Source organism: Manacus vitellinus, unplaced genomic scaffold (assembly GCF_001715985.3).
Source record: "Manacus vitellinus isolate BGI_N305 unplaced genomic scaffold, ASM171598v3 scaffold_80_pilon, whole genome shotgun sequence".
In the NCBI taxonomy this organism is placed as follows: Eukaryota; Metazoa; Chordata; class Aves; order Passeriformes; family Pipridae; genus Manacus; species Manacus vitellinus.
Window position 1 is genome coordinate 711,782 of NW_021940818.1, and position 12,567 is coordinate 724,348.

Here is a 12,567-nt window from a genome sequence, read left to right on the forward strand (position 1 = left end):
GTAAAAAGCATATTCTGTGACTGTTTTCTGTGTGGGTGTTTTGGGGAGGGTTTGAGAGTTTTTTTGGGGTGGGTTGGTTTAGTTTCAGTTTTTATTGTAGTGGTGGTTTGTTTCGCTTGGAGTTTTGTTTGGTGTTATTTATTTATGTATTTATTTTGCTTTTACAGTTGTTACCATTTCTATTTAAATTTTCAGTGGGAAATTTAAGAAGGATCATTTAAGAAGAGGAGGGGCAGGCACTGATCTCTTCTCTGTGGTGACCAGTGTCAGAACCTTAGGAATGGCCTGAAGTTGTGTCAGGAAAGGTTTAGGCTGGATATTAGAAAAAGGTTCTTCACCCAAAGGGTGGTTGGGCACTGGAACAGGCTCCCCAGAGAAGTGGTCCACAGCACCAAGCCTGACAGAGCTCAAGAATTGTTTGTATGATGCTCTCAGGCACATGGTGTGACTCTTGGGGATAGTCCTGTGCAGGGCTAGGAATTGGACTTGATGATCCTTGTGGGTCCTTTCCAACTCAACATATTCTGTGATTCTCTTATTGCCAAAACATAATTCTGCTAGAAGAGCAGGGGGAACTTAATGCAACAAACTGGAAGAGCGAAACCAGACTTGACTTTTCTTATTTTCCATTCATTTGCTAGTTAGTGACCTTGATTTTCTGTGTGTTTGGAGTTAGGTCCGTCCTATCCTGGACATTAGATATGTGAACAGAAGATAAAAGTAATATGATGCTAAATAAGCCTTTAATTTTGTTTGGTTTTGTTTGTTTGTTTTTGAGACACAAGCCCTGTTAGTCTAACACGTGAGCAGATGAATCTCGTGAGACCCATTATAAAGGTTCTTTTGTGGTTAACTGATTTTCACAAAGAATTTTTTAAAATCAGAACTCTTATTTCTTCTGCTTCTCCCAAAATGTTATTTTCATGAATTGGTTAATCAATATTGCCCTTACTTTTAGTACATCTTATTCTTCTTCGTTTGTTTTCTTCCCATTTCCACTGCTTTTCTCAAGAAAATAATCTCAAGCAGGGCTATAGCGTCAGAAAATCTCCCTTCCCCCTATTATAATTTGTTTTGTATCAGATAACTCAGAAATTAGGAATTTAAGAGTGCCCTAATCAGAATTGGGTTTATTTTCCTCCATGTGTTTTACTTTCCTTTACTCGCTATTTCTATTCTACCTATAACTCTCTTTTCACCTTTAGAAAAATGTAACATACTTTGTTTACCAGTAAAAGTTGTCATACTGACCTTCTAGCACTGTGTGTGGTTATAAGCCTTTTTTTTTTGATCCATTGTGATCCAAGAAGTGTAAATATTGAATATTTCTATGGTGTTCCATCTTCCCTAAAAATACTTAGATTTTCACAGATCTATTTTTGGCGTATTCTTAGTAAACCAGTGTTTTCACAATTGTCTCTCTCTTTTTTTTTTTGTACTGTATAATTGTTTAAAAGAACTGTAAGAGTGATGGTACTATCCTTGCTCTATAAGCTGCTGACCAGTTGATGAATTAACACCAGTAATTAGATTGTGAACACCTTTTCCCACTATAACTTCTTGTGTTTTTTCTGAATGTGTCTCAGTGTTTTGTGCCAATGCTGTTCTGCAGTCTCTTGAATCTAGTTGTAACAGTGGGACTAGCAGCTAAAACTAAACCAAATTACATACTTGACTTTCAAGTTGATAAAATCACTTCCCAGCCATTATTATTACGACTTTGTGAGTAGATGAAGCTAAGCAGACATTATCCTTGTGCTAACAGAAAGTGTAAATTTCCCATTGTTCAAGTAAGATACAGTTTATCATTCTTTATCAGGACCCTATGGATTGTGCTGAAACACTCATTGGCATTTCATTAACTTTGTAATTAAGGGTGAAATCAAATAGCTTAATTATTTTACTGAAGTCTGAAAAGAAGCACATAATGAAGATTTCCAGTACCTAATTCCCTTGAAGCGAGTTATGACATATCTGGCATGAAAACCTTCACACTTCATCCAACTTTCATCTGGTAGTGCCATATCACCTTCCAGTCAATGGTGCCAGTTCACCATTTCCCCAAAAGCAGAAGTTGTACATATACAGTCTCTTTTCCACAGGAATCTGAATCTTTTACTCACACTTCTTTTGTGACCTCTTTTCTGTTTAAGACTGTTCTAGGCTTCAAGCTACACAAAATCTCCCTACTTAGTATCTCTCCAACTATAAGGGATCTTTTTTTTTTGATCATTACTTTACTAGCTAACCCCAAATTTCTCAAAATCCTAGCTCGAAAAGGCATTTTTGCTTTCTGAAATCTAATTGGGGGTTTGGATTCTGTAGTTCAAGCAGCATTTGTAATCCACATGATAAAAACATCTACATGTTACGTCCAATTGGTTAATTAGCTTAGAAGATACTTGGGATGAAGCAGTCTTGGCTGACAGATAAAATCCTTCAACTTATGCATATCTCAAGGGATTGGGTGAGTTCACTTATTGTCCTCATTTCTTAGTATTATTCTCATTAATAAAAGCTTGGGCTGCTTTCCACCTGCATAGAACAGGACCTGTGCTTAAGGTGGCGTTTGGGCTTTTTTAAGCTGCAGATGTGCATGTTACTCTCTGTGCCAACAGTTTTAAAAGTACACTTCAAGTATTTTAAACACCTAACACTTTATAATGCATTATTTGTATTTTCATTTAATGAGGTTATTTAGGCATTAATTACAGGCTAGTATGGTTAAAAGGTTTATGGGACGTCACAGGATTAGCAAGCAAGCAGTGAATGACAGCAGCATTCACTCCAGCCGTGGCTTGAATAAGAAGTTGGCTTCCTAAGGCAAAGGCTCATGAGTCTTTCAAATCCAGATGGAAATGTACTGGGAATAAGAGGGATCCAACTCTTTTGAATTTTGTTGAATCCATTTTCAGTTCTGGTTCTGCTGTATTTTCTATGCACTTCCCGGCTAATAACTGTGTTCTGTCAGACAGGGGAACTAATGTCAACTTTATTTTATAGAGAAGGACCCAAGGTTCTGAGAGGATAACTGCCAAGGTCATGCAGAAAGCTCGTAAGCTGGAAAGTGAAGCCTTGGGTGCTTTTTCTCTGCCTTTTTTTTTTTTTTTGTTAAATAGGCACAAGGCAGTTTTCCATTTCCCGCCGAAACTTTATGGTTTCTCCACCAGCCTTCTTGAGAGACCTTCTGCAGCCCCCTTAAACCAGCAGCCTTGCCAGTTCCCTTCTCTAGTCTTCTCACTGCTGCCTTGTGCTTCATTGGAGAGCCAGGCCAAAATCCAGATACCTGCCTGAATGTAGCCTTTGACAGCTTGGAGTTATGCCTTACAGCTGAAAACATGCTCTGGGCATCCTTGGGGTTTAAGTCTTTGCATCTTTAAAAATAGAAATATGTTTATTCAAGCTTCTGTAGCCCATAGAGAAGTGGGAATTTACTGATTCTGGTTCAAAACCAGGCATTGCCCAAGTGCAACATTCCTCTTTCCACAACTTTCCAGTGGCAACATTATATGAGGTTCCAGTGGTCTTTCAGTTGTGGAGGAGGAGTAGGGAGAAGGTACATGGTGGTGTATAGGTACCAGGAGTTTTGCATATACACGTGAACCTGTGATTTGACTGCATCAGGAAATAAAATCCCTAAGGTCACATAACTGTGGTCTCCATCCTCGACCACTTCTTAAAAGTCACTCCAAAATAAACAACTTTTTAAACCTAGTTTGTTAGCCTGTGAACAGTACACAAATAGTGCACTATGTGCTGCCTTTTGGACAATATACAATGTGCTCAAAGTAGTTTCTGTTTTGGAGATTTAAAAGGTTATTTTACTTTTAACCATGTTATGTGAAAACTAAAGCAATGGATGCATGTCATTTACTGGACCTCAGCAACTGGAATTCAAAAAACGTCTCAAGTTGAGGAAAACAATATTTACAACCTTGTCAGACCTCTCTGGATTTTATGCTATGCTCTGAAGATTTGTCTAATTGCACTTCAAATTTATGTTTAACTTAATTTTTACAACAAATTCTGGTTTTTTTTCCTGCTGGAAAGGAATACTAGTACCATGTAAAATACACTGGTTTCATTTGGAGAGACTTTTGATTCTTATCTGAGAGAAATCAGACTGCTTTAAAATGCTAATCTTCATTATTGCAAAGTATGCTACTTGGAATACTGGGAAAGGTTAAAAACAGCAGTCTCAAGGCAAGCTGCTGCTTGTTCATATTTGTACAGAAAAATATGGTTCCTTATTTACTAGATGCTTGCTCTGTGTTCATCCTAGTAAAATATCTTCCTGCAGGCCTTAATACTGCTGCTATTTTACCTCCCATAATGAATATTCAAAAGCTGCAGTCATTGAGGACTCAGGTGGCAAAAATAGTAAGATGATTGAAGCAAACCTTGACATAAAAGCCTAAAAGTACATTTCCAACTACATGGAAATAGTGCCGATTTCCCTTTCTGACCACGTAAAAGGATGGTGCCAGAAAATCTCCCATGAAATAAATGCCTGTTTCACACACTAGTGTGATCGCATCTTTCTCTCTGTATGATGTGTTGTAATAAGTATGTTTAAAAAAAAAAAAAAAAAAGAAAAAAGACAACAGGGCTTTCTGTAATCCTCTCCACAAAATGTATTGGAATTGAAAAATGGGATAAAGGACACACTGTTAAGATATGGCAATGCATGCATTGTTTTCTACATAATGCAGTCAGAGTCTCCATGGTAAAAAGAAATTTTTATTTTATTTTTTTTTTGTCACCATCAGCAGTTAACCTAAAGTAGGAGCTACTCCATTTCATTATAGGTTAAATGGCTTACTATAGAAAACTAGCTGAGAAATGTACATCATTAACACTGCATTTTTTAAATAGGTTTTTAAAACATGCTTGAAGATTAGTGAAGAAAAAACAATGCAGCATATGTTATTGTTCTGGAATTCTTTTTAATAGAAAGCTCTCCTTTTCAGCATTCCCCCTTCAGTGGAGTCACTTAGACACTTCCAGCTGGTGGCAGGGGATACAGCCATAATACAGCTTTCTCTGTCCCAGCTGTCTTTTTCATTACGTTAAATGCATTACGATGGCTGCACTGTTTTATAAAGGCTCAGGTGCAGAAAGGTACAGGAAGAAATCTGCAACTATGTATTTTTGTAGTGACTGCAAGCTTCTTCTGCGAGATCTCTGAATCCTGAATGTGTTCCTGGCTCTGGTCACAGATTTCTTTCCAATCACTGGAACATTTGCTGTAAGGGCTGACTAAAGGTGCCCGAGGAAATCACCTTTTACAAGGGAGCATTGTTGTAAAGGATTTTTAATGCATTATGGCTCACGCAGCATCACAGTTAAAGAAAAACAGGGATTTAGAGATAAATGCTGAGGAAGAAACTGAGAAAAAAAGAAAACACAGGAAAAGATCCCGGGATCGGAAGAAAAAGGTATCTAGATCTGTGCCAAATTCTGACAGGGATTCTTTTGTTTTAATTTTCTTACCTTGCAATTGAAGTATCAAAGCTTGTTCTTGCGTGTAACTTGGTAGCTGTCAGAGTAATTTGTTAACATTGTAAAATAGCATTTGTGACCATGGCTGTGGGGTTTGCAAAGCAATTGAATGTTTAACTGGGTATTAGTTGATTGCAGTGATGATGCAGAAGGTGTGCATTCATTTCCCACTTGTGTTACCGTGATATGCAAACTGTCTGTGAGTTGAAAATAGTTTGTAACCATGATACGAGTTTAAATGCTGAGCTTTCTCATAGGTTTAACAGCATAATAGTTTAGTAGTCTTACATACATGTACTTAAAAGGGATGTGTGTGCCGGCAGATTTTTTTTCTTTGTGTTGGGACTGTGTCACATGTTTGGCTTGTCAAACATCCATTTTTGGGATTATGTTACAAAAATAAGGTGTTTCAGTGTTTCTCTTTTTTCCTAGCAGTGGGCTGTTTTACAGAACTGAACCGTAACAGTCTGTTATTAGCAACTTTCTTTTGTTAGGGAAATATCTGACTGAGATCACAGAGCCTGGTTTTTCTCTGCTGTAGATTTGTCTTAGCTGCAGAAAACCCTTCAGCAAACTATGATCTGAAAAATTCAGTAGGCACTGCATTGCTCATTGTTCAGTTCAGGAGCCTCTGTGTGATTCCAGGCTTACTGTTTCTCTCTAAGGTATAAAGCAAAATAGTTACGGTTTGTGGCATAATGACAGATAAAGAGGCCAACCACCTTGGCAGCTCTGAGGATATGTCCTTAAAAATGACACCTTGTACTCTGCTCCATAGAAATAAGGCCCTGCCACGACTTCTTGTCTTTGGCTGTATTTTGTTATAATTTTTCAAGAACATATCAAGGAGCCAGTTGTCTCCTTGTCTCCTTGTCCAGGAAACCTGGATATGTAGTATTTCTGTGTGCCTTTGTGAAATCCCCCTAAGGGGGGATTGGATAATCTTCATATGCTCAGAGGAGCAGTGCATGTGCTTCCTAAATGACATGTAGATTTCCTCTAACATATGTGCATCTTTTGGTTGGGCGAGAGTCAGCATTTCCCTGCCCTTTTCTCTTTCTTTTCCGCCGTGGCAGTACTATACATAATGAAAAGCACTCCGAAACCCACTGCCTTCTGTTCTAGTGAGCACATTAGAAGACTCTTTAACATGCTGCAGTACATTTGCTGCAGCCATCTAAACTGTAGGTATTTTTTTTTCTGTATGAATGTATACATTATAGATCTTCTGAGTCATCTTCCAGTATAAAGAACAGTATGGAAATCAGTTGCTGTCTTTGAGGTCAGTTTTGAGGTGCTGCTGTTTCAAATCAGCCTGAATTAGCAATATTTTTCTTGGTTGCTGCTTAGGTTGTGTGCAGGTCTGTAATGTATCTGTCAGGGTGGGTTCCCCCCTCCTCCCCTGCTGAAAATGACCCCAGCAGTAAAGAATTGTAGGAGCTGCCTATCAACCCATATTTACCTATGGCTTGTGAGCTAAAATGTGCAGTCTCTCAGCTAACTCTACTCATGCTGCAGGAAGCCCACGTTGTACTTGATGTGCTCAAGTTTAACAATAGCGTGCCCAACCATATCCATATACTGTCTTTGTGTGAGGGTGCTTCCTTACAGCTTGTAATTAGAACAATATAGAAGGGATATGTCAGTGAGAGGCTCTTGATTCAGTGAGGTGAGACAATTGCTTTGTGGACAAAAATGCTTTATTGTTTATACAACGTTGTGCTGTAGAAAGGAAATCTCTTAGCAACTAGAGTGGCACATGGATAAATATCTGCCTATTAATCTGAAATATATGGATTTCTTTGTTGTGTGAAATATGTGGGTTTGTTTCTGAATCTTAAGAATAAGAGAAAATAGAAAGCCTTTGCTCCACCAAATGCTTTTTTTGGGTTCCTTCTCCCTGACCCCTTCATGTCACACTGGTATTGGGTAGCTTATTCCAGTTTCTTTCGGGGTTTCCTTAGGACTCTGCAGATTCAGGGCATGTAGAGGCCCTTCCTAGTAGGAGAATGGAGCAAAAAGCAGCAATTACTTCACTTAACACTTATACATTTGGGCATCAGTCTTCTCATATCAAAGACGTGGTTTTGTTACCCAGTACATAGGGCGTAGGAAGCCCAGTAATTGTGGTTTGCCATTTTGTACTTTCCTGACTATTTAAAAGATTTTCCCCCCAATTTTTCCACTATGAGTTGTGAGTCACTTCTTGTTCTTCTGCACCACCCACAAGCAAGCAGTACTCAGGGATTTTTTTGTTGATCACATGATACTGCACAAAGCTAACCCTCTGCTTAAGCAGTATGCAGAAATATCTTTTAGAATCTTCCAATCATGTTGGAACAGTAGAGATTGCTAATGTTTCTGGATAATTTATACAGTAAGGAGCCCAAGGCAGCCAATGGTTAGAAAGTAAGGCTGGTGGGTGCACCCAGTGTCCTCGACTTGGTGATACCAGTAACAGTCATGCTGATTTATGTTCCTATTCAGTTGGAGGTTTGCAGTCTGAGGGTAATATTTCACCACTTTTGACTGGTTAAGCCATTTACAGTGTAATAACGTTTCTGTTAAAGCTTGCTTCAAAACTTGTATGAGAAGCATGACCTTTTTAAAAAGACACACAAAACAAAACCCTGTATTATATCCAATCCCACTTATTTTAAAGGTGAGATATTCTCAAACTGCCGCTCTTCACTCTGTAGAGATGCTGTGCTTCTGTGCCCAATGGGCCCACCACACTCTTTCTGGTTCCCTGGATTCAAGACATTCCAGACCTTAGCTGAAAGGTGCTGAAGGGTCCAGACCTTACAGTTTAACTCCTGCAATAGGATGGGATGGGGCCAGCAAGTGAAGGGTCTGCATTATACAGGTTTCCCCTTGATTCTGTTCAAGTTTATATTACAGCTTCATGCAGTTCTGCCTCTGGATGGTTGTGCAGTGTCCTACACTGCAAATAGTTTGAGTACATCCAAGGGCAGACCTGAGCCGTAAGTGGTATCACAGAACAAGCCAAGCCACCCTTAAAAATAAGTGATTGATGGGATGGCTTGCTTGATACTTTATAGTGCAGCTCTGTCATGCATAGTTTGGTTTGTGAAAACTAAAAATTGTTTATTCTGTAATAATGTCTGGAAAGAATTTAGTTGCTTAGTCAGTGCCATTCCTAAAATAAAGGTGAAATCTCAGAAGGTTTTTTCCATGTTCTCTGTTCAGTACATAGCAGAAGGGCAGGTCTTGGCACGTACTCAATGATTTATGTTTTATACAATATTCAGAAGGACTGAAGTGATTTCCATTTGTGTGTAGTGCTCAGGAGCTTGTGTGTTCTTTGGGAACACAGAATAATTTGACCGTAATGCAAAGTCTGGCTGCTGCTGTCCCTGAGATGTTAAAGGGTGTTGCTGTCACATCCTGTGCTGCTGCAGACTTGTGGGCAGCAGGGAGAACAGTGAATGCCAGCATCACAAATCCTGCTAATTTCATCATAAGACTCGTGGTGTTTGTTAACTTTCATGTACGCTGGAAAAGTTGCCCTGCAATTTCCTAATGGATATAAATTGAAATACTGTGTCAGGAGTGATCAACCTGTAGGCTTGGAGGAGCTCGTGCATCTTCTGGGCTGGGCTCTGCTCCCACCTCTGAGGGCCTGTCAGAGATGGTGTGGACTGCCCAGCCTAGCAGAGCTGGAAACACCTCCCAGGGGCAGGAGGATCCCAGGAGGGCATCATCATCTCCTAGCTGTTGGACTCCCACTCCAGCTCTCTGTTTCCTTTCCCTTCAGCTCTCTCAGGGCTGTCAAATGTTTTGCAGATCTCAACCATGTGAAGGTTTTAGTACAAACCTCAATTTTGACGTGCAAACAAGTCAACCAATTACCAGATAAAGCTTTTAACTCAGGGAACAAGTAGAAATCCCCATGCTTTTTTAAAAAAAAAATAGTAATTCCATGGTTTTAAAACAAATCTCTTTCATGGTTTCTGAACAGTTGAAACTGAGAGTAGTAGAATCCAGATAGATTGGGCACAAATGATTGGTCCTTAACTCATTTGTGTTAAGACACAAACTAGGCAGATGTTGCTCTAACATTTGGGAACATGACCTATGGTAAGTGAACAGATTGTGTTATTTAGGGTCTGAAAGATTTTGTTAAGTCAGTGAATCTTTTCTAGGTGTGAGGAAAATTTCAGTCCTATCCTTGATTTTGGACACGATGCTCTGTCAGAGGCAAATCTAATTAAATGGAAAGGTATTTGTGATAGATGTTTAGGGGCACTGGTGGATGAGATATCTACTAACAATGTTGAATTCTTACTAGCATGGGGCTTGGTGGTGAAAGAGTGTTTCTATTCAGCTGGAAAAACAATTCCTTCTTTGAAGATGACCCCCAAAAGGAATGAAATGATTGCATTGTATTGTGTGGGTAGCACTACAGCATCATTTGAAGTGGGCACTGCGCAGTGTTACTTCGTTGTTTATAAACCTAGGAAAAATTTTGTGCTGTTACATTTTTATTTAGGCAGGTTTAGAACATTTACCTTTTCCTCTTCACCTTCTTGATGCCTCAGAATTGTGCAGTCACAACGAATGGCCTTTAGTAACTATGCAAATGTCAGTTTGGGTTATAAACCGTGTTGTGCCTGATGTTACCAGCTTGTGGTGGGGAGGAGATGGGGAAGAGGGAGGACTAACAATGGGCAACTTCATGTTATAGGAAGATGGCTCAGTGACTAGATTTGCAGCTGAACTCTCAGAGAGTGTAAATTCATGCTGTTTCCAGTACTGGGTTGATATTAATGGAATCTTTTATCCTCTGTTTTTCCTCTCCAGGCTGGTTTGGTTTGTGCGTTGGTTTTTTGGTGGGTTTGGGCTTTTGTGGTTGTTTTTTTTTTTTGGTTGGTTTTTTGGCTTGGTGTGATTTTTTTGTTTGTTTGTTTTGTTTTGGGTTTTTTTGAGAGTTGGGAAAGGGAGAATTGGGATGCTTTTGAAGCAAAAAATCGGGTTATGTGGTTATGAATATATTCAACCCTGTGCCAAAAGTCAAAGTTCTGCTAATTTCAAGCTCTTAACTTGCTTGAATTATGGCTTCAGGATAAGTCATGCATACTTTGAATCTGTACCCCATGGCCATTCACTAAATGCTTGTTCCTGTGAGCCAAAATATTTGTCAAATAGTGGAACTGACTGAGCACCTGCTAAAATTGAGAGTTACACTCAGTCAGACCTAGTTTGATGAGGGGGGTTTGAGAACTAGGCTCTTGGTGTACATGACGTGGATAGAGGAAAGAAATAGAGAAGAAAAAAAGTCTGAGTTGTGACTTGTATTAAAAATAAAATTCCTTCCCATCCAAAGCCTGATGTATTCCCACAGTGATTTGCCTGGAAGTTCAAACAATAAAGGGCTGGATTTGCTGCTATTCAGAAATTTTGGCCACTATTAGAGTGGTATCAGGGATTTTCTGGCTGAGGCAGTTGGGCTAGCATAGGACTGTGTCATAAAGACAGAAAACTGGGCCTCAAGGGCTTGGTGGGGCCCAGTGTTGCCTGTCCAGCTGGGAACCTTTTAGCACTCTGTAAAATAATGCCTCCCTGTTAGAATGGGATGGGGGGGGCTCTTTCAGATGATGAGCTCAACAGAGATGGTACAGTTGCCCCACATTGTTCCTCACTTCAGTTGTTCAACTCTGGCTATAGCCTTATATTTTAAATGCAAAAGGTGCCTTCAGAGGATAATTCAGTGCATGTGAGACAAGTTAAAGCAATGTCCTCATCTTCAAGGTATTGAGTATCCTCCATCCTTGCAGCTTCAGCTTTGGGCATTCAGCAGCTCAGGCTGTGGTATCTCTGGTGGATGTCTAGGACCATATAACACTTTTAAAAATCTTTCTTACGTGTTGCCTGATGTGATATTTTTGTGGAGTTCTGTTTTGTTGGCCAGTGCTCTGCAAGGTGGGTAATTACTGCCCCCCATGGAAATGTCAGCTTTTGGGTTTATTTTTTACAGAAATCACTGCGTGGTGACTTGGAAGAGAAATCCAACATGATGTTTCTTCAGTATTTATTCAAAGAAGACTAATGTGGACAGGAGAACTAGACTGAAATAAGATTGTTTTGCTAATTGAAAAGAAAATTCACTCTGGGATTTTTTTTTTAATAAATGATAATTTTGCAAATAAGCTGAAAGTTATGGCTAGTTTAGTAGTATGAATTTGTACCACAGGAGATTTACTACCCTGAGATGTACACAAGCAGTTTAGTGCCTTTGTATTATGTACCAGAATTAAAACTTTATTTTGCCTTTGTAGTTGCAGAAAGATACAGGACATGTCACCTTCATCTGAAAACTTTAGAGAACTTCTTATGATTTGTTTCAGCAACCTGAATGATGTATTTTATCTAACTTTTTGTTGCTCAGCTGCGTTCCATTCCCAGTTTTGGATCTCAGCTTATTGGGCAGCTGCATGTTGTGCCGTCACAGTTTTATGTATAAATTTTAAATCTCAGTTTGAGAATTAATTTCAGTATCTTTCTATTTTTCATTGAAAATCATTCATAATTAAAGGGAAAAGTACAAGGTAGAAGGGTTTTGCTTATGTTTCTGATATCCTAGTTTATGCAGAATATATCCTACTCCATATTTATGCAACTGAAATTAATGGGATTTTATGAAAGTAATTACTTCTTGATAAAAGTGATAGTTTCCAAGTCCTCTGTTAACACACTGATTGCTAATGAGTGCAAGCAGGAACTGAAGGTCTGTACCTTAACACTGTCTGTACCTGATCCACTGTCCCATCATGGCAAGTTACACACAATGTCTGCATTTATTTCATGGGTATAACATGTCATAGTGCCTAGTGGAGGTTACTTCAACAAAATCTCTATCAGTAGCATTAAACCTGGTGTCTCTGGTGACCCCATCTCTACCAGGAGCTAGTCAGGATCCCAGGTGTGCCTGGTGCTTCACCCGTTAAATTAATAATAATTAATAACCTATAAATACCAAAAAACCCACTGTGATCTTGTCCCTTGCTTCCCTTGTGAAGGAAGGGACACCTGCTGTAGTGGAAA

At 39.2% G+C, this 12,567-nt stretch overlaps 1 protein-coding gene across 5 annotated transcripts in view; it reads left to right on the forward strand.

Moving 5' to 3' along the window:
* Window positions 1–4,829: 4,829 nt before the first annotated feature.
* Window positions 4,830–12,567, forward strand: part of ANK3 (ankyrin 3) — a 205,327-nt gene continuing 197,589 nt past the window's right edge. Inside the window, exon 1 of one of the 5 annotated variants that reach the window (XM_018085402.2) lies at window positions 4,830–5,438. In XM_018085402.2, the coding sequence (XP_017940891.1) occupies window positions 5,325–5,438 (114 nt within the window). In that variant the 5' untranslated portion in view covers window positions 4,830–5,324. The remainder of the gene's footprint in view (window positions 5,439–12,567) is intronic. The other 4 variants (XM_018085401.2, XM_018085400.2, XM_018085399.2 and 1 more) reach the window with 4 other exon arrangements.